At 50.4% G+C, this 22,923-nt stretch overlaps 1 protein-coding gene across 3 annotated transcripts in view; it reads right to left on the bottom strand.

Moving 5' to 3' along the window:
- LOC102381092 (matrix metalloproteinase-24) overlaps positions 1-22,923 on the bottom strand; it is a 253,273-nt gene that overhangs the window by 181,497 nt on the left and 48,853 nt on the right. Inside the window, exon 3 of one of the 3 annotated variants that reach the window (XM_025216073.1) lies at positions 1,528-2,682. The exons of the other annotated variants lie outside the window; for them this stretch is intronic. Within the exon in view, the coding sequence (XP_025071858.1) occupies positions 1,687-2,682 (996 nt within the window). The 3' untranslated portion in view covers positions 1,528-1,686. Of the gene's footprint in view, positions 1-1,527; positions 2,683-22,923 lie in introns of those variants that run through there. 3 annotated transcript variants of the gene reach the window in all.

Below are 22,923 nucleotides of genomic sequence, written 5' to 3'. Positions count from 1 at the left end.
AGTAGGTTGGGATTAGCAAGTTCTTCTTTCCTGGCAGCTGGGTCAGTCATTTTCTGGAGACCTGCAAGGCTAAGGTAAATTCCAGGCAGAAGAATCTACCCCTGAAAACTCCTCCTATGGGGGGAAGTTCATAGTCAGAAAGACCAAAATGGGGAGCAAAGTAGCACTGTTGGAGATATACCCAACAGTGGACAGGATGGGATAGTAGGAGTCTGCTGAGGTACACCATGGTTGGCAGAGGTGCCAGGGTGGAAATCAGTACCAAAACAACAGGATTGTGGCTGAGTACTGGAAGAGAAATCAAGGAGATCCCTGGATATTTGTACTTGTGGCTCTACAGCAAAGAGGTGGGCTCTTTGACTTTGTCAGCAATGTCAGAACCTCAGTGCTAGCATTAGCTAAGTCTAGTCAAGATCTGTTGGGGCCACAAACCTTGGGACAATCATCTTCTCTTTGTACACTTGGTCCGGTTTCACTGAAAGAGGACTTCTTGCGCATTCACGGGGCATTTATCGGTAGCATTATCGGCCACTTCAGCCAAAAAAAGCCAATTGCCGATACAGTCAATTTTCCTTATGTTGGTGGTGATCTGATATGGGACTAAAGTATCGGTGCACCTTTAAAGTTAACAGTGGGTGCATCTACACAAGATGCTACAGCACAGTAGCAATGAGGCACTACGCCGTAGGTTGTTGCTACCGCGTAGTAGTGTTGCTGGGCACTAACCATAATGCAATGCTACTGCGCAGTAGTGATGAGCTACTACATACTATCATTAGGAAAAAAAAGTGCAGCAATGGTACTGCATGGTAACAACTGCACAGTTCACCACACATGTAGATGCAGTCAGTGGGCATGTCTACACGTGCAATTAGTGCTATATGGGTTTACTGGGCAGTAATTTACTGTGAAGTAAACCCACCCTGGGCAAGTGTCTACATGTGCAGTCATTTGGGAGAGATTTGCTCCTCACGGCACTAGCCTGTTCCTGGCTTCCTTCAGCCCTATGCTACCCTCCTGCAGCCTGGACTTCCCCCAATGCATCAGGGCCATGGAAGGGACCTGCATCCCCATCACCGCCCCGCCGTGACCAACCCTACTACAGCCAACAGGGCTTTCACTCCATCATCAACCATCACAGCACCTTCACCATGAGCACCAGCTGGGTTGGTGTGCCAGACCTGGTTGAGAGCTGGCACTTTGCATCAGGGGTGCTTGATCTCCAAACGGGGGCCATGATGGTCCCACCCATCCTCATCGGGGACCACGCCTACCCAACTCCTCCCCTGGCTTATGCCCTACACCAGCCAGCTGGACCCCCGCCAGGCACATTTCAACTGGACTGGACCCGCGCACTGGTGGACTGCACTTTCAGCTGCCTGAAGAGACACTGGCACACCCTCATCGCCCACCTTGAGGTCGCAGAGGCCAACATCCCCTGGGTTATCGCAGCCTGTGTATGGCATAACATCTGCAAGGCATGGGAGCTCTTCCACAAGGCATGGGTGGAGAAGGCGCAATGGGAGGAGGACATCTGGGACCAGAAGCACCACCTGTGGGAGCAGCAACAGCAATAGGTCCCCACACCTGAGGCCCCGGGTGAGCTGCACACCCGGCAGCAGAGGCTAGGGCACCAGGTGCAAGAGATGTTGGTGGACCACTTCCTCCTGTGTTCCCCACTGTAGGTCACCTGGGAGACTGGCCACAGGCTCCAGCCCCACCATGCACCCCCAACACCATGCTCACTGTGGACAATTTTCTGGAAAGCACTTTATTCCCCTCCACAAACATAGACCCTGTCCCCCCCTCCCTCCTGACCCACAGAGCCCCACCACCAATCACCCCACCCACCACCAATAAAGCACCCTCTTCCCCATGCATACTATGTACAGTGTGCTCTGGGTGTCTTCCCAGGGTGGGGGGCAGTGGGGTGTGGTACCTAGGGGGTGGAGGCCAGGGACAGGTGCCCAGCACCCCAACCTCTGCCCATACCACCATAGGTGCGCATGCTGTGGAGAGTCCAGCAGGCGCTTGCCTGGGGGTGAGAGCAGCTGCTGCTCTTGCTGTGCAGCTGGCTCCCCTTTCTGCAACCAGGGCCAGTAGGCCCCATGCACAGTGCTGGTCCCACTGCAGGCAGGTCCTGCTCTGGGGCCGCATGGAGCTGGGGTGAGTGACAGAGGTGGGCCCAGGGGGTGGGGGACCCGGGGCATGTGCTGGGGCAGGGGGACCTGGCCACTGGAGGCACTGCTGCATTTGTGTCTGAGCGCTGGGTGGCTGACACGGGGCAGGAAGGACTAAAACCTGGGCAGCAGGCAGCACAAAAGGTGACTGCCAGGGCCAGGATGGTGTCCAGCACTCAGCGGTCATCCTCTGTGGCCTCCACTGCCCTGGCCACCATAGCAGCCTGCCACTCCTGGGCCTCCACCATTTACTCAAGAGGGGCAATGAGCCTGTCCTGGAACGCCAGATCCACTTGGTCCCTCTCCCACTCGTGCACAACATCCTCCACATGCCAGCCTCTCCTCCGCTACGGTGACCAGCCAATCCAATAACTGGGTCTGGTCCTGGGTCCACCGCTGCTGGAACCAGTGCAAACGGAGGTCCTGCCCAAGACTGGCTGTGACCCTGATGGCATATCCCTGCATTCAGCTGGTGCCACTCCCCCACATGCAACTGCTGGACCTGCAGAGCCAGAAGAAAGACTTTGTAAGTTTGCAACATTTCTGAAATATCATGCACTATACCAAGTGGCTGTGCACTACCCAGCCTCAGATCAGGGGTTTTGCACACACAGGTACTCAGGGACCATGGTAAGTCAGCCGGACAGGCCCTGACATAGGCAGCTGCCAGTCAAGCACCCTGTCTCCGCTCACTCTGCAGGGACAGGTGAGCCTCTGTTGTGCTTGTTACAGGCAGCCTACCTTCCCTGCCCTCTACCCAGGCTGGCACAGGTCTGGCTCCTGGCAACACCTGCTGTGGGTGTCTCTGCTGTTGGTGCCAGGCCAGTGGTGCTCAGTCTTGGGGCTCCCATCAGACTGGGATGTGGAGCTGGTGGCGCTCCTGCGCATGGCCTGTGCCCCTAGCATGCTCCTGGTGAGCGATCATCCCACAAGAGCTATTTGCGCAGACTGAAGGGTGACTGTCTATTTGTAACACTCATTCTGTGGGCCCTAAGGCCCACCTGGCTAACTAGGAATCCCGTGTGGGGCTAATGAGCGAGTGGTACAACTAAATTTTTGCGGCAACTAATGAAAAAACAGGGTAGGAGTGTCATGTGGGTCAAAACGTGAAAATAAGTGTGCCTGAGGGGGACACTGAGCTGAGCCCCGTGGGCCGCACCCACCGGTCCTCAAAGGCATCCAAGGAGCTGGTAGACACCACCCACTGGTGCTCTGCTCAACAACATGCACAGACAAGTGAGAGGAAAGCAGCCCTGCAGTCTCCGGGGACCTTCCCGGCCAGAGCCTCCTTCCTGGTCAAGTACAGGGCTCACCTGGCCAGGGCCAGAAGGAGGTTGACCAGGAGGTCCCAGGTGGGGCTGAGGATGGGGTGACCAAAAACAAAAAGGGGGAGGGGGGGGTGAAATTCAACCAGAACCTCAGGAGGAGGTTCTGGGGGTGGAGATGGAGAGGCTGCAGCCTGGTGCACTCGGGTCATGTGTGCCAGGGTCTCCCTCTGCCTGCAAAAGGGCAGGAGACTGGGGTGTCTGTGAAGCTTGTCACATAAACGCCCATGGCAACAGCTCCATGGAGAAGCTGCCAGTTGAGGTCCCCAGTGGCTGAAGGGTGCCTGACCTACTATGCCCTGCTGATGACGATCACCACAGTGCCACAGGTGCATCTGAGAATCTGGCATGGGATCCTGAACTTCAACTGTGTGGTGGGCAAGCCCACGCTTCCCCACATCATTCACCACCACCTGGAGGGGTACCTGTGCCTATGCTACGTGTCCCTGCCCCCACAGGTGAGGACATCACCACCAGCATCCATAAGTTCATCTGCGTGAGGCCCGTGACTGCCTAGCTGAGGGGGCATTAGCTGCTCAAAGTTCTTCATTTCCCCCCACCTCCCTGCATACTGTGGAGAGGAACTCCAAAGGTCAGGAGGAGCTCGGCCAGGACAGACATGGAGGGAGGGCAGGAGCAGGGGCAGTGAGGCCCCTTTCCCCAGTGTGGGGCTTACTGGGTACGTGTATCAGGAATTCCCATTGGCCCAAGTCTGCCCCTGCTGGCAGCAATATGCAGCTCCTGGTGACATCCTGGGATGCAGGGGTGTGGTGCCTGGCTGGTCGGGTAGGCCGCGCCCCCCCAGGGGAGGAGCTGGACCTCATGACGGCAGTCGGTGCCATCTCTGGGCTACCTGCGCATCAAGAGCTGACAGGGCAGGTGATGGCCCAGACTGTCCCAGGCTGCCAGATGATGCCAGGGGCAGGGACCACAGTAGGACAGGCTCCTGGTGCCCTGAGGGGCACTACCCTACTGATGACTTGTTGCCACTGCCAGGCTTTGGCAGAGGCTCTAGTAGGCTGCCCATGCTGGACAACATAGTGCACCTCTGGCCAGGGTCCCAGGGCACAAGGATGTGGTCCAGCTGCTACATAAATGGCATGGTCCTGTGGGCTGCCCTCAACCAGCGGTTCTAGTCGGTGATGCTGTGCCTGCAGGGCCCAGACCTTTATGGTGCACTGACCAGTCGTGCTTGTGCTCATATGTGGCCCACCGGGCCCTCATAGATGTGGGTGTTGGAGTGCCTGCCCTGAGTGAACTGGCTCTGAAACCCAGCCTGGCCTCACAGTGCAACAAGTTCCGTAGTCTCATCCTGGGACCAGTTATGCCCCTCAGGGGCTGTGGGTGGGAGTCCAGGTTTGCCAGGCCTGGGCAGGTGCCTGCAGCACACAGTGTAGGGGCCCAGTGCAGGACAGGCAACCAGGTGGTGGGGTTGGGCCAGAGGACAGCACCAGGGTCTGGATAAGCTGCTGCAGTTGGCCCAAGGCCACTGCTGTTGGACCCGATGGCCAGAGGCAGGCAACAGGTGGCACAGGCCTCTGGGATCACTGCAGAGTTTTAAAGGCCATACAAAAAGCCACCCCAAGCTTTGTTGCCAGAGAAGGTCCAAGCCCTATTGCCTCGAGGCTAGTCTGAGTGTGGCCCCCTGGTGATGGGGCTGGTTGTCATCTATACATGCTCTACTGTGCAGTTATTATGGTGCAGTTAATTTCCTACCTGCATTTGCAGGTAGCAAATCAACCACACAGTAGACTAAATTAGTCTACTGTGCAGTAAAGCATCTCATATAGATGCATCCACAGAGGGGTATGAAACTAGATAACTTGAGGGAAAGCATGCTGGTGGATGAAGCAGAGACCTCACTTTGCTTGACAGAGTTGCCTAAGGCAGACCAAGAAACCTTCTATCCCCCATTGAGGGGATAGAAGAAAAGGATAGTACACCAAGTGAAAGCTAAAATAAAGAAAAATGAAAGTAAAAGTAAAAAAGAAAAGGCCCTGAAAAGCAACTGTAGACCAGAAGTACTGTATTAATCAGACCCAAGTTCCTTCTTACATAAAGTTGCTGTTACAGTAAATATTCTCCACAGTTGATCTATAGTTAAGCAATGAGTTGAGAACAAAAACGTTTACTGTAATGAGCTCATAATGAATAAGCAACTGAGGAGAAGAATCTGGTTATACTATGAGCCAGTGTCTCAGGGGGACAAAAATGGACAAAAATGGAGGCACCGGAGCAACCTCCTGCAGCACAACCAAGGCATCGATGACCTGCCCAAAGAAAGAAATAGAAAGCCCTGAAAAGCGGGCACACTTACCATCCCTAGGAGAAGCAGAGCTGTGCTGAGAAGTGCCACCGGCGCAGTTCATCAGCTGCTTTTATTGCTGGTTGGGAACAGCGCCGGCAGACGACGTCAGCAAAAATTGTTGCCCAGCAGATTTAAAAGCCCCCAGCGGGAAAATGGAAATGGGGGCAGCAACACCAAAGCCAGAGGACGAAGCTGCTCCCCAAGCTGCAACTCCACAGGGTTGGCAGCTCAGAAGGAGGCTGGATGGAGACCTGCAGGAAGGGTCTCGACCACATTACAAGAGTTACACACCTGGCTTGGCAGGGCAGCCAGGCCAAGGAGGGATAGCGTTGAGGGACCTAGTGGACCACAGACGCCGGACCCATGAGTGGGGTGGGCAGAAGCCCGGACCCCAATTATTCTTTTCTTCTCTTTTTTTTGTAAATTTCTTTATTTTGGAGGCTGCATAGAGCCCGGACCGGGGGCGAGGTACCCACAAGTGACCCCGAGTCAAGAGAGAGGACCGAGGCAACACAGCAGAAGCCTCAAAAGGGAGAACAGGCGCAGAGATGAGGACGGCCCCCCACCCCGTTGTCATCCGGGGTGAAAGGTCATCGAGGGATGGGCAAGGAGAGAAGAGAGAGGACGAGAACATCAAAAAGGGACAGGCCAGCAAACCATTATCCAGTGGTCCTGTGGGCTGGCGCATAGCTGGGGTGTAGGGGAGGTGGAGCCCCAAGAACACCTCCAAATGGCAGCACCCAGTCTGTGAGAAGCCACGAGGAGGAACCCCACCGCTGAAAAAAAGAAGACCAAGTCATGGCAGGCGAGTGTCGGGGCCCCCCTCGCGGCTGAACGCAACCCAACGCACAGGGCCTGGGGACACAGCCTGCGGCTGGAACCAGGTGTGCGCTTGAAGGTCGCTAGAGAGCGCCTATATGAGACCAGGCAGGTGCAGCCAGGAAAAGTCAACTGAGAGTCTAGCATGCATTCAATAAAAAATGAAGGAAGAGTTAATATTATTGTATGAGACACTGGTGAGAACTCATGTGGAATACTACATAAAAATTCCCATTAACCATGTTCGAGGCAAATACTTTGAAAGTAGAACATGTGCAGAGAACAGGTTCCAGGAAGATGAGGGGAATAAGGAACCTGGTCAGATGGGACTAAAAGAGGTGAGCTTGTTTATTTTAGCGAAATGAAAGCTGTGATGAGATATAACTGCTGTCTACAAATAGATCAAAGGATAAACATCAGAGAGAAAAAGGATACTTATGCTAGAAGACAATACTGGCAATAAACAAATAGGGATAAATTTACAATGAATGAATGTAGGATGGAAAACAGAGGAATGTTCCTAGCTATTAGAATAGTCATATCCTAGGACTGCCTCCTAATGGGAGTAGGAAATGTAAGAAATAAAAAAAACCCTGACCTTAAGATGGGGCTACATTAAAGTTTATGACATTGTGAATGAATTAGCAGGAGACTAGACTTTGTAATCCTGGAGGTTCTTCCAGGTCTCTGTTCCTAAAAGAGTGCATAATTTAGTTCTGGAAGGCAGAGATATGATTGGTACAAGAGATTGATATTATGGATTGTGAAATAAAAAAAACATTAACAGAAGCTCCAAAGATTTAGGAATATAGGGCATTTTTACACCTGTTCCAGGAGGTGCAGGGGAGAGCTTTAACTAACGAGTGCTTTTAATTAAAAGCGCCTGAGTGTCACATAGATCAGTGTCTCTTGTGCTGAAAAATGGCAGTGGGGCACTTCAAAGCACCCCACTGCCATTTTTCAGCACGGGGATGCTAATGCATGTGACACCACGGTCTGCTGGAGAACGTTTATTTCTGTGCTCCAGCAGACTCGATTAATCCAGTCTGCTCACAGAATTCTCACCTATGGTACAGGATACCTTGGGAAAGAGGATGTCTCTCTCCTACTATACACTAGGGCTGTGCAAAACAGCACCATTCCGCATGAACTTCTGTTTCGACAAAACAGTTTCATTTCGAGTCTTCATTTCGAAAGCACTTTTCCATTTCGTCAAAACAGTTTCAATATTTCAATGCTATAATGGTGAACATGAAACTGGAGGAGGAGCAGCCTTCTGTGATAGCAGGCTGATGGGAGCCACACCCCTGGAGGAGGCTGGCAGAGCCCTGCAGCCCTCTCAGGGGTGTGGGCAGAGGGCTGCCGCTGCTGCCTGGGACCGGCACTGGGAGCTGAGCCTGGTGGAGAGAGATGGCGCGCAGCCCCAGCACTGCACGCTGCCTTCCCCCACCGGGCAAGCCGTTGGGCGCCTCCACCAGTGCCCGGTGGGGCTTGCTGCCCAGTGGGGGGAGGCGGTGCACAGTCCTGGTGGGGCTACTTCCACCAGGCTCAGTGCTCAGCAGCTCACAGCCCCACAGAACTCAGGCCAGTGGTGGGAGGCAGAGTGCAGTGCCAGCTCTGCCCACCTCCTGCCACTGGGCTGAGCTCCATGGGGCTGGTGGAGCCAGCTGGAGCACAACCCAGCAGCAGGAGGTGGGCAGAGCTGGTGCTGAGCTCTCATCAGCTCCGCCAGCCCCATGGAGTGCAGCCTGGTGGCGGGAGGCGGGGAGTGCCAGGGCTGCACTTCCCCCCAGGCTGAGCAACATGGGGCTGCGGAGACACTCGGAACACAGTCCTGTCTCTCCCCTGCCTCCCACCACCTGGCTGCTGCTTCAAAACTCGAAACGTTTCAAAATGTTTAAAACATTTCGACTGCCCTCATTTCGTTTTGAGGTTGTCTTGAAGCCCTTCATTCCATTTCAATTTTGCTGTTTCGAGCTCGAAACAAGTTGAAACAGCATCATAATGAAACAGCCAGAGAAGCTTCACACGGGCCCTACTATGCACTGCTTTTTCCTCCAATGAAAACAGGCATAACAGAGCTACTAGTGAGGTGACACTAGGTAAGTTTATTGTGTGTAGGGGGTTCTATAAATCTGGACTGTGATGGTTTTGTGAATTTTAAATCCCTGAAGGACCTAAAATACATTTCTAATTCGACCTCCTGAAGAGCACAGACCAAAACATTTCACTGCATGATTCCAGCAGCAACAGCTAAGTAGGTTAAGTGAAAGCAAAATATTTAGAGGGAAGACGGGGAGGGAACCAATCTGGAGTTACAGACTCCAAGTGATAGATAATCCACTCATCCCTAGGTAAACTGTTTCAACAGTTTATTACCCAGAGTGATAAATAGCTGTATCTTATCTTTCGGCTGAATTTATTAGTTTCCAAACACCAGGTCATGTTCTGCCTTTGCTAGTTGAAAAAGTACATCTATCAATATTACTTAATATATACAATTATGCACTACCACCACCAACAAAACTAGATCTAACCATCTCGTCATCACATTTAGGAGCATTAGTCATAGGCTGGAAATTTATTGTTCAGATGTTGTACAGGATGAAAGTCTCTACCCATAAAGAGGCAGGATCATCCCCATTCAATACAAATTTATGTTTAACTTATTACTAAACCTACAAAATCAACTCAGTCACAACTACAAGATATGGCACCCTAATTCGCCATATATAAAATAAGGGGAACAAGAGTGGTCAGTACCTTGTTGCTGTAAAGATTGTTAAAATGCAGGAGAGATCCAGAAAAGAAGGCCATGTCCCCTGCTACAGAAGAAGGCAAAATCTCTCAGTGGGTGTGTCTACACAAGACTTTTACTGCGCAGCAGACTAATTAGTTGCATGGTAAACATCTTGTAGCAGAAAGCCCCCTCTTCCTCTTGCCTGCAGTTGCTCTCCCCTCCTTGGATATGTTTTTCCTCTTCCACCTTTTCTTCCTTCTTCTTTCTTTCACTTTAAGATAAGGAATTGTGTTTTGAAATTTGTACGTGTGCATTTTGTATCTCCCCGTGTATTTTGGTATTTTTATCTATTTGTGTGCCATGGCATTACTTTTGTAGCTTATATTTTATACTCCTCACCTTTCAACTAAATGTGTTTAGTTTCATAAGTAAGTTATACACTGTAACAATGTTACACAAGGGCAGGAATCAAACTGCCCTTCTCTGTATCAGGCTGGCCCCTGAAAGAGCAAGTGAATCAGTGATTGAATGTGTAACACAGTAGCAGGCAGCAATTAACACCTAAGGAAACTGCAGATCAACCAACGGAAAAAATCAATAGAAGACAATGTAACAACTGGGAAATCTCTAAACGTCACTGATCAAGGGCTAGAAGCCCTGGCCTGAGTTAATCACTGCCGGGGACCAACTTCTGGGCTGAATATCTCCAAATCGACCGCTCCCAGAGCCCTATTCAAACTTCATCAGCGGACTCCCAAACCTGCACGTACATGCGGACGACCCCTGGGGCTGACAGATGCCATCCAGTAGCCACCAAGGGGGGGAAAGTCCCACGAAGGTCAATGACCCCTGGATTGGGCAAACCTGAAAACTGGGGAGTCACCGAAGTCTGCCAAGGACAGATAAAAAGCAGTGAAAAGTGACCCTCGGCGGTGCCCTCTTGATCTCCAACTTGACCAGCACCCAACCTGTCCAGCCAGAAGGAGCAGCCAGTGACCCCCTTCTGGAGGATAACACCACGCTGAAAGAAGCCTCAACGGCAGACTCCAGCACCTGTGGGATAGGTATACCTGACTCTTGTAGCTTGCTACTGTGTATGTGCATGTGTGTGTGGGGACCAGCCCTAAGGTTTATGATTTAACTTCATTACAGTGCTTCAATCCGCCTAATAAACCAGAATTTTAAGGATCCCGAGTTGGACATTTGTAGCCAACAATCTCAGCATCTACACGTGTGCCCCTACTAGGCTGGAGTAAATTAATTATTTCACATCAGGATAGTGCTTGTAAATACAGGTGCTATCCTGCTGTAGAATAAAAAACTGTGTAGCAGTGTGAGTGTAGATGCTGCCTTGTATCCCAGTCAGCTCCTCCACAGCACGTTGAGCTGGGTGAGAGCAGCCCTGGGCTACTCCCATCTGGCTCAACATGCTGCACTCCTAGGCACACCATTTGAATAGCAATAAACTCCAGAGTTTATTACTCCTGGACCTATGTTCAAACAGCACATCCAGGAGCAATAAATTCCAGAGTTTATTGCTTCACATTAATTGTACGGGTAGGTGCTCCCAGTCAGTAGCAATCTGACCACGGGGTAAAATTCCTTTCTGAACCCAAATGTGGCAGTCAGTCTAACCCTGAGCAAAGCGGCAAAACACTCTAACCAGGAATCTCTGGGTTTTAGTTCCAGCGGGAGCACTGGCACATCCCAGTCAAAATCCCCAGCCTTGGCTGCAACCAACACCCGGTGCTTCTGATGAAAGAAAAAAAAAGATAAAACTCTGACACCTGTAGCAACAGGAGGGGGAAAAATTCCTTTCTGGCAACCAACAAAACCCAGAAACATGAGAAAAACAAAACACCATCATTCTGCTCTGCAACCTGGGCACACCAACCATAACTACACACATCACACCCTTTTACCAGACAGCAGACCTCCCCTCTCTATATCCCCTTCATAACCTTCTTGCTGCTTCCTTAAACTTTTTTCAACACTCAGCCCATTGTGGAGCTTTGCTTCTTTCTTCTGCTGCTGAGTATGGTCATCTCCAACATTCACCTGCTTCAGAATACAGAGCTCTTCTCATTATCTCCCAGCAGTCCATGGTGGGGTAAGGAAGGACATCTCCTGTGCTTCTAACTGCTGCTCTTCACAGAGCACTTCAGGCACGGCTACTCCTAGATCAGTGGGAGCCAACCTTTTTTGACTGTGCGCTAAAAATTAGCCCCGCACTGTCCCCGAGTGCCACTACAATCTCCTTTCCTTGTCTTCCGTGCTGCTCTGCTTTCTTCCCTATACTTCATAGCCAATTTGATGTTTTGCTTTCTGCTTCCTGTCTTATCTGCCACTGTGCTGCTTTCCCCTCCTTGATCTGCTATGTGCCAAATACAAAGGCTGCCTATGCCATTTGTAGTACACATCCTGTAGGCTAGTCACTCCGTCCTAGATCATCCCTGAATAATGCTTATCCAACCTCTTGTTGAAAATGTCCAATGATGGAAATTCTACAACTCCCCTAGGTGGTCTATTCCATTCCCTCACTGTTCTAATGCTAAACAAGTTTTTGTTTTTGATAACCAGTCTAAAACTACTTTGCTGCAACTTCAAGTCATTGGTATGTGTCCTGCTCTCTAAAGCAAGAGAAAATATATCTACCCTCCTCTTTATGGCAGCACTTCAGATATTTGAGCAATGCTATCATGGTCCCCTTAATCATTAGGAAGGCTAACCACACCTTGTCATGTATCCACAGATGCATCACAAGCAGGTCCAAGGAGGTGATCCTCCCCCTCTGTGTTTCATAGTTTCATGGTTGGTAGGGTCGGAAGGGATCTGAGCAGATCATCAAGTCCGACCCCCTGCCATGGGCAGCAAAGAATGCTGGAATCAAACAACCCCGGCTAGGTGATTATCTAGCCTCCTTTTGAAGACCCCCAGGGTAGGAGCAAGCACCACTTCCCTTGGAAGTTGTTCCAGATCCTAGCCGCCCTGACTGTGAAGTAGTGCCTCCTCATATCTAGCCTGAATCTACTCTCAGTCAACTTATGGCCATTATTCTTTGTTACTCCTGGCAGTGCTCGGGGGAACAGGGACTCTCCCACAGCCTGATGGTCCCCCTTGGCCAGTTTGTAGATGGTCACCAGATCATCTCTCAGCCTTCTCTTGTGGAGGCTGAACAGGTTCAGGTCCCATAGCCTCCACTCATAGGACCTCCCTTGCTGCCCCCTGATCATGCGAGTGGCCCTCCTCTGGACCCTCTCCATGCTGGCCACATCCCTCCTGAAGTGCAGTACCCAGAACTGGACACAGTAGTCCAACTGTGGCCTGATCAGTGTCGCATAGAGGGTGAGGATCACCTCCTTGGACCTGCTCGTGATGCATCTGTGGATGCATGACAAGGTGCGGTTAGCCTTCCTGACCACATCCCCACATTGGCGGCCCATGTTCATTTTGGAATCAATAATGACTCCAAGATCCTTTTCTGTCTCTGTGCAGACGAGAAGGGAGTTCCCCAGCCTGTAGGTATGCTGCTGGTTCTTCCTCCCCAGGTGCAATACCTTGCACTTGTCAATACTGAAACCCATTCTGTTCTCATCTGCCCACCCCTGTAACCTGTCCAGATCTAATTGCAGCCTGTCCCTCTCCTCCAGTGTGCCCACTTCTCCCCACATGTTAGTGTCATCTGTGAATTTGAACAAGGTGCTTTTCACCCCCTCATCCAAAATCACTGATGAAGATGTTGAACAGTGCAGGTCCGAGAACCAAGCCCTGGGGGACCCCACTGCCCACATCCCTCCAGGTCGAAAAAGACCCATCCACCACCACTCTCTGGGTGCGGCCCTCCAGCCAATTTGTGACCCATCTGACTGTGTAGGTAATGCCACAGTCACCTAATTTTTTAATGAGAATGGGGTGAGAGACAGTGTCAAAGGCCTTCCTAAAGTCCAGAAAGACTATGTCCACCACAACATCTGCGGCCAAGGATTTTGTGACCTGGTTGTAGAAGGCCACCAGGTTGGTCTGACAGAACCTGCCTTGAATGAACCCATGTTGGTTGCCCCTAAACATGATCTCCCCTGCTGGTCCCTCACGGATGTGCTCCTGGATGTGACATTGGTCAGGACACAGTTGGAGTACTGCATCAAGTTCTGGGCACTGCATTTCAGGAGGGATGAGGCCAGCATCGAGAGGGTCCAAATGAGGGCCACTTGCATGATTGGGGGCAGCAGGGCAGGCCCTACGAGGAGAGTCTACAGGACCTGGACCTGTTCAGCCTTCACAAGAGAAGGCTGAAAGGGGATCTAGTGGCTGTCTATAAACTTACCGGGGGGACCAGAGTGGAATGGGTGAGACCCTGTTCCCCCGAGCGCCTCCCAGAGTCACAAGGAATAATGGCCACAAGTTGATTGAGAGTAGGTTCAGGCTAGACATCAGGAGGAACTACTTCACAGTCAGGGCGGCCAGGATCTGGAACCAGCTTCCAAAGGAAGTGGTGCTGGCTCCTACCTTAGGGGTCTTTAAAAGGAGGCTTGATAACTACCTAGCTGGGGTCATATGAGCTTAAACTTACTAGGGGTCATATGAGCCCAGTATTCATTCCTGCCCAGGGTAGGGGATCGGATTTGATGATCTGCTCAGGTCCCCTCCAACCCTACATCTATGAATCTTTTCCACAACCTGAACATGCCTATTTCTTTTCACTTCTCCTCATATGACTTGCCTTTCTAGCCCCTGATCATTTTTGTCACCCATCTCAGGACCCTCTCTATCTTCTCCACATCATTTTTAAAATGTACACAAAACTGTACACAATACTCTTGACAATAACCACTGCCAAGCAGTGAGACAATACCATCTCCCATGTCTTACAACTAATGCTCCTATTGATGGAGTCCAAACCATCCCTTCTCACCCTTTCCAACTGAGGTCTTCAGGGGCATACTGCAAGCAGGAGTGGAATCTACCTTCTGTTCCCTCTGGCAGTACCTGAAACTCATTTTGCAGGTGGAGATGCTGAGGCATTGCAATGAGGAAGCAGCTCACTCCAAGTAGAACCAGGGGCAAAGGCCCAAATAAAACCCAGAAGTCCTAAGCTCTTGCTGCCTGTAACAGAGAGCCAGAAGACTCCTGTTACTTGAGGAGGAAAGAGCAGTAAGAGGAGCTAATTACAAGGAAAACAGCCAGCCAAGGGGGAAAAACAGGCCTAGGGCATATCACAGAGCTGGTTACCTTGCAATAATCCAGCAAGGTGAAGTCTAACAGGGGAGACAATACACTCTTACAGACAGCAGCAGTAAGTGAACCTGCTGTGAAGCCAGCTAGCCAGAAAGCACCTGAGGGTAGCTGGGGGCAGTCACCTGACCAGAAAAGGGCAGGGCCGGGGAGATATAAGTCCAGGGCTGAGCCAAGGCAGGCAATCTGGCCCTGGAAGCCACTGGGGAAAGAGCTCTGTGCAGAGAGATGACAGTTGCTGGGTGACTGACTGAGATTCTGCCAGGCTGGTGATGTTACATAAAGGCTAAGGCCTGGCAGGGCACTAAGAACAAGATGAACAGCGGCAGGTATACAGATGGTAGGCTAGAAGTTTAGTTATGCCCAGGGGGTTTATGGTTTTTGTTTAGGGGTGAACCGATGGAGATTTTTTGGGCCGACACTGAGGGCTGATTTTTAACAAGGCATATCCGCCGATATCAATCCAATCCCGATATGCAGCTGGATAGCGTGGATAGCAGTGTCTGGCTAGTAAGTCTGTTGTGGGGGAAGATGTGTGGGGAGGAAAGGGATGTGGGGAGGGGCAGATCAAGACCTCCCCCCAGGTGAGGGAGGCAGTGGGGCTGGTGCTGGGGCAGGTGCTGCCCAGCCGGGGTGGGGTATGGGACAGAGCCATGGCTCGTGAACGTGGCACAGAAAGGGGAGGGGGCAGCTCCCAGTGCTGCGTGCACCCTGAGAGGCCATGGGGGACGTGTGCCCCCAGATCTGCATGTGAGGCAAGGGGGGGCTGCCACTGCAGGCTTGGACTGTGCTGGGATTTTCCCGGCAGGGGGCTGGGCAGGGCTGTGCTCGGGGCAGGCGACGGTGGTGCTGGGAGCAGGAGCTACAGCAGATTTTGGGGTGGCTGCAGCCCCCACAACCCCTCCTGCCTGTGCCACTGCTGCCCACCCTGAGCAGAACCTGGCCCAGCCCCTGCTGGGAAGAGCCCAGTGCAGCCCTGGCCCCAGCCCACAGCGGCAACCGCCCTTGCCCTGTGCACAGGCAGCCCCATCCCCACTCCCACTCCCTCCCTCACCATGGGGGCCTCAACCTATGGCCCCCTAACCCTTCCTTCCCCCCACAACAGACTTACCAGCTGGACACGGGTGCTCTCCACACTGCAGCACTGAGCTCCTGACCGCCTGCCTGCTGCGCTGCGCTGTGGCTGTGAGCACACACGCAGCATTTATCGGCCACATCAGACAGACAGACAAAATAAAGCCAATTGCCAATGCTCTCAATTTTCCTCGTATCAGTGCCAATCTGATATGGGACCAATGTACTGGTGCACCTCTAGTTTTGGTTTGAGTTTTAACTGATGGTTGAGTTTGCAATTACAGGGGTGGTTTAGAAGTCACAGCTGTGCCTGCAGGGTGTGCAACTGCCTTGAGCCCTGCCAGGGGTAACACAAATAGGAAGAGTACTGGAAAAAGGGTCAGGGGCCCAGCAGGGACGAGAACCAGGGTCAGGGGCCTGAAACCCAAGAGGGACAGGAGTCAGAGCCCAGAAGGGCAAGACCAGGGCTGGAACCCAGAAACCAGGTCATGCACAGAAGGCCTCAGCTAAGTAAACTAGAGAGAGGAAAGGGGCAGAGGTCAAGAAGGCTGAGGCACCAACAAGGGTGTCGGGGCCTGAGGTGGCCCGCTACTGGATTGGTGCCAAGTGCCTGTTGAAATAACTGATTGTTAACACCTGCAAGACATGGTCAGGATTCTAAGGGAGGTCAGAGGCTGTGAATAGCTCATAAGACAACAGGGACCCTGGGAGCATGTACAGGCCAAAACGGAAGAAATGACAGAGTGTAAGTTTTGTATCGAGTCCAGCCAGATTCAAGGGGGATCTGCAGGCAGGAGGTCAGAGTAATACTCGTTCTAGGACCCCTGGACAATCTCACTTTTCTAAATCGACTAAGAACACCAACATCTAGCAGGCGAGAGTGAAGGGAGGGTATCCAAGACCCAGAGTAGGAAAGGAGCCAAAGGGCCACCAGAGATGTCATGGCCACTCCTGGAACCTCAGAGCAGTTACACCACCCTTCCTTTATGAAGCAAACAGCAGTAAAAAGTACAGATGTGCAAGGGGAGGGGTGAAAAAAAAATTTCCTCTCATGGAACTAGGATATGCACACCTAGCTCTGGGCTACTGCAGGGTCACCTAACACAGTCTCTAAGCAAGGGTCCCAGTTCTTGGAGGCAACAGATCCATTCTACCCACCTTGCTCCTGCCCAGCAGCAGCGGTGCCTGCCCACTCCCTGCCTGGCACACCGTGCCAGTCTGTCTCCACACTGGATGCCACTCCTGGACTTTTGACCAACTGGCTGGGACCAATCTACAGAAACTGGGACTGTCCCAGTTTGCCCAGGATGTATGGTCATCCTAATTATGTTGGCCCTTTTCCAGTCCTTTGGCACTCTCTGCCCATCTCCCACTACTTTTTAAATATTATTGCCAAGGGCTCCAAAATCTCCTCTGCTGATTTCCTCAGTACCCTGGAATGAAGTCCATCAGGCCCTGCTGACTTGAATTCACATTCAGATCAATCAAAGGGCTTTTTAACAATTTAACCAACACGGCACATGAACTTAGCACATCCCACACAAGAAACAACTGCTGATCTGCTCTCTACTGATGCTTCCTATGCTCCTTGGAGGACACTTTGGCTGCAGAAAGTTAAACAAGGAAATTGTATATAAATAAATAAAACCCACCCAAGACACACAACACCTGTAAATGTGCACACACACACAGCTTCCTGTGTCAAACTCCCAAGCAAACTCCCTCTCTCACTTTAAAAATATGTTGCACTTGTTGCAGAACTGACTATGCTGTGACTTGTCCTAGAATGGAGAAGTTGATGGATTGGCATGACTACACATTGTCCTTCAAAGTGCATTTAATGAGTGGCTGACTACACCATCACTCTTTCACCAGTGGATGGCTGGAGAGAACATACATACCAGCATGCCTGGCACTGGTCAAGTGTGCATAGGTTCCCGACTCTGCCAGCACTGAGCCAAGGGTAATGCAATAATGCCCTGAACAATGCCCTTTGGTTGTTCAAACTGTGGGCAGTGAAATTTTTGTGGGAGGGATTTTGGTGCAACTCACTGCTCAGCTCATGACCCTGATCACTGCCACCTGTATTTCCACTGCATTTCTGCTGCCTCCCCTCACCATGATCTGGAGCTTCCACCCTCATTGGTTGCTATAAATCTATATGTGGTCATTGCCTTGCACACCTTGTGAACAAGACTGAGTACAAAGGTGACATTGGCAGGTTTTGATTGCCACCATGACTACTTTGATTGCCACCATGACTCATTCTAAGAATGAGGGGGCAGTACTTGTCGGGGTTGAACCTTATCCATCTGCTTGCTGCCAAATAATGGATGGTCCATGGCTACATCTGGATCCTACTCTGCAACAGCAGCTACCACCATACAGATGTTTTGGCCACAGATAAGCACATCATGGCTAGCAGCAGCTTCAAACCAGGAGCAGCATTTTCCAGCCAGGGAGAAGAGCAGCAACTGGTGGGAGAGGATCATCATGGCCATATGGAATGATAAGCAATGGTGCATGAATTTCCACATGTTCAGGGGCACCTTCATGGATATCTGTGCTATGCGTACAGTGGCAGATAACAATGATGAGGACGCTCTTATCTGTGGAAAGGTGCATTACCATTGCTCTACGGAAGTTCACAACCCTAGACAGCCTCCAGTCTGTGGCAAACAATTTCAGCATAACTAAGTTGATGGCTGGAGAGGCAACATGGGAAGTGTGTCCAGAGGTCCAACAGGTGATGGCCCTGTGCATATGTCTTGTCAACCCATAGGAAGTCATGGATGATTTGGCCAGCCTGGGGTTCTTCAATTGTGTTGGGGCGATTATTACCCTTTCCCTGTGCACCGTGGCCATGAATTCCTCAACCAGAAGGGCTACTTCTTAATTGTACTTCAGGCAGGTATAGACCACTGTAGCCCTTTCATATATGTCAGTGTTAGTTAGTCAAGCAGGGTATCAACACAAGGATACTCAGGAACTCCTCCTTCACTGAGTTGATGGAGTAGAGGAATTTTGTCCCTTTGCCTGCCTTACATTCAAAATTAATGTCTGGATGGCCAGAAAGAACTGTTTAACTACCAGCTTAGCAGCTGCAGGTGGGCTGCAGAACATGCTATTGGTCATCCCAAGGCTTGCTGAAAGTGCCTGAGGATGCCATGGGTGCTAGCATGCATAATGTGCCCCAGTTTGTGGTCTCTGCATACAGGATGCACATCTGCAAGGCCAAGGGGGAGCCCATGTCCAAGCCCCTTCCAGTCAAGGTGGAGGGGCCCTGGCTCCTAAAAATGCTGTGCCTCCAAATTCTCAAATAGAGGCCACTCATCTGGTGCTGCCGGTGTGTCCTGCACATGCTGAATCCTTTTCCAGACTCCAGGCAGAGGGTAGTGGATCACAGAATGATGTAATATACCTGATTAAACTCAGTCAGCTGAACTCATGCTCACACATGGTCATCTCCAGCACAGCCAGGAGATGTTGGATTTGTATACAGGGTGGGTAAAAATTCCAGGTCCATACTGGGAGAAGGCCAACTGGGATGATGAATGCTGGGTGGGAAGGCAGGGTGCTCCACATCTTCACTGTCCAAGCATCGGTCTATTTCAGAGGCCATGCAGCTCTGGTGGATGGCCAGGGAGTCCACTCTACTTGGCAGGATCTGATTTGGCTCACTGCTCCTATTGCTCTGCTGGCCTGTGGGGGCTGCATATCTTCAACCAGTCACATCGTAATCCTCATCCCTTTTCTGGGTGGCACAAGCTGTTGCGTTGACTGTGTTTTTAGCTGTAACTATGCTGCTGACTAGGAAGATGTGGGACAGTTTCTCATAGTGAGCACACATGATTCTACATGGGCACAACATGCAGTTGCTGTCCCATGTCCTTGCAAACTGCTGCTTCCGTACCTTGCACTTGAACCAGCACTGGACTGTCATGGTCATGTCCCCAGGCTGCCATTTCCTTCACAATCAGTTCACAGACTGCCTTGTTTCAGTGGCTTGACTGGAACATCAGTTAGTTCTCAATCTCACCTCAGATGGCAATTAAATGCACTACCTTCTCCCTGCTTAAGGCACTAGTGTCATCAGATTGAATGGCCATGATGGATAGATGGAGGACAGATGGCTGTGTGGGGGTATGGAGGTCTGAATTTGTCTCAGTGCATGGTGGATGGGTCCAATGGGTTCTTCCAGACAGCTGGATGGTCAGGTGGATAGAGGTTCCTGGTGGCGTGCGGTGGATGCAGGATATGATGCTGGTCTCAGGTAGGTGGCAAGCATGAAATGGCTGGCAAAGAGCTATGCAGGGCAATTAATAGGTGGGAGTGGCCATCTAGGAGGTGACAACTCTGGGCAGTAGAGTTCTGTAGTCAGGGCCAGAGTGGCCACACAGAGTCACACAGAGTTCCAGGGGGCCAAGACTGTGGGATGCTGGGAGAACCCACGAGTCCACTTGTTTGGTAATAATATTGTAGAACAACTGTTCAGACATCTATGATAGCATGGAACAAAGTGTTAGTACCTGTGATTCATGACACTCTGCAGACAAATAAAAGAAATACCCCTTGCAGTCTACATACTCCTATAGGAGGCATCAGTGGCTCTGATACAGTTTGGAAAGCTCATTAGGCAATTCCAGATACGATCTTTTGAAGATTGAAGAGGCAGAAATAGTATAGCACCAGCACCTTCTGAATGGTGCAGCACACCTGAATGGCTGATCTGGCTGTGAACCTGTGCATGCTGACATGGTTGGTGACAGACTGGAGACTACCAGTGATTGCCAACTTCCAGATGACAAATGCCAAGTATGGTCATAGGCAACATTATGCTGGGGGTTTGACTTTGGAATAATGGGGCCAGCTTAGCATAGATATCTGGGAAGATGGCTCTACTCATCCTAAAGTTCTGCTGTATAATGGGATCAACTACCTGTGGTGGGAAGGGTACCTCCTTGTAACCTCTCTAATCCCACTTCTTCTACTTGGATCTCACTCCAGGTACCACCCTGTCCTCACCTGCCACTCTGGAAGGTTGCCTCCAGAGAATCAGAATGGTGGTCTTTGGTGCTGCCCCGTCTCTCATTCTTTGACTGGTTACAGTTCACAAGGCCTCTGGCAGCCAGGCAATTCAACAATATTCCATGGGACATGTTCAGTGCGGCTTTCTTTCCTTCCCTTTAGCCATCCCCATGATTTAGACTAGACATTAGGAAGAACTTCTTCACAGTTAGAGTGGCCAAGGTCTGGAACGGGCTCCCAAGGGAGGTGGTGCTCTCCCCTACCCTGGAGGTCTTCAAGAGGAGGTTGGATAGGCATCTAGCTGGGGTCATCTAGACCCAGCCCTCTTTCCTGCCTATGCAGGGGGTCGGACTCAATGATCTATTGAGGTCCCTTCCAACCCTAACATCTATGAATCTATGCCTCACAGCCAAAACAGCAACATAAAACAAAACCTGAACACAATCAAGTGCAGCTGAGGTGCCTTTCTCTAAGTTCTCCCAAAGCTTCTACTCAGTCTGCTGGCTTCTTTCAGCTCATGCACTTCAGGATCTACTCACAGGTCCCTCTGTCTCTCTTATTGCTTCTCCACTCAGCACAGGTTGCTCCTTCATGAGCACAGCCAGGGACAGTTTCTAGTTTCCTGTACTGCTTCTCTGCTCCCAGCAGTGAGTTCCCTCCTCCCACTCTGCCCAGGCCAGACTGCCCCCTTTGCTTCTTGGGCAGGTTTACTTAGCCCCTGATTCCTTCTCATCACCTGACCTAGGATCCTCTTAGCAGGCTACAAGTGTCTTCTTCTGGTCTTCTCAGCAGGCTGTTACTTACTTAGCTGCCAGCTGCTTCTTATCCAGGGCTCTAGAGCTTGCTAACTCTATTGCCTAGTCCTATTTAATTAACAGGGCTTGGTCCCTGTTACATGCTTCCACAACTCATTCCTGGTTCCTAGGGCTGTCCGTTCTCATCATCTAGTATTTATGTCCTGGACAAAGAAGCAGTAGTCCATGCTCTGCAGGTGATCCTAGAGAAGGACATCCTTCATGGAGCTTCATACATCTTTCTCATCTGATATGCGACTCTCAGATGTGCAGAACACATAGCACATTTCAAGGAAGTGCTGTTCATATGCCAGGGTCCTGGCACTGTCAAACATGCTGGAATAGTACAGAAAGCATGGCCATGTAAGCAAAGATCCTCCACCAAGAACAGGGAAGCAGAGGCAATACCTTGCAGTACTGCTTCATGAGAGACTGGAGGGAAAGCAAATGGTCGGCATCATTCTCTGCACCTGGCTGAAAGGCAATACATATGAAACTGACCTACAATGGTAGGATGCATGGGGAGTCAAGTACCGATAAGCCTCTGCTCTTACCACATGTCTGTCCTTGGAAGCAGCTGGGAAGTTGTGGCTGGGAGGTATAATAGGATGTCTACCTACCAGCCCCGACTGTTGAGCAGCAAAACTGCATCCATTCAGGCAGACTATGAAGTGCTGTAGCTGTGGAGGGCTTGTACATTTGTATTATACTAAAATGCCCCAAATTAGAAGCACTTCAAATTAGGGTAGGGTTTAAGTACTTCACATGTACATCTGTGCATACTCTTAGAAATGCTTTCCATAAGTTTGTATTGCCAATAAAATGTAGACGTTATACTGCAACTCCTTTCAACTAAGACAGTCCCTAGAGCATTCATTGTAACTCTAGACTTGATACAGATCCAAGATATTAGATAAATTAAAAAAGCAAGAAATCCAAATTCTTATGTTTCTAAGTGACAAAAAAATTCTGAGTGCTTTACAAAAATAAGTTAATGTGTAGCATTCAGTAACAACTCTAAAAAACTGTCAGTAAAATATATTCAAGTCTTATACCATATAACCAAAATGCAGCTAGGGAACAAATCATTATTGCTAACATTTTCACTGCTCACCAGATTTTTACAAACCATTGCTTCACACATCATAGAGCTCAGCAAAAATTGAAAGCAGGAAAATGTATATGAATAGCACAGCCTTCTACCACCTCAGCAAAACAAGTTGTTTAAAAATAAATATTTAGGAAGCTTTTGTTACTCATCAGCATATTTAAAGTAGTATATTACATAAATGTTTCAGCTTTCTGGGCAACATTTTCAAGAGGATTGCAATAACTCAAAAGGAAAAGGCCCACTGATTATAAATTAAACAAATTACCAAGGGCAAGATTTACAGCAGATATGAAAGAATCATAGAAAAATAGT

Source organism: Alligator sinensis, unplaced genomic scaffold (genome assembly GCF_000455745.1).
Source record: "Alligator sinensis unplaced genomic scaffold, ASM45574v1 scaffold398_1, whole genome shotgun sequence".
NCBI classification, from domain to species: Eukaryota; Metazoa; Chordata; order Crocodylia; family Alligatoridae; genus Alligator; species Alligator sinensis.
This window is presented reverse-complemented; position numbering and strand designations above follow the sequence as displayed.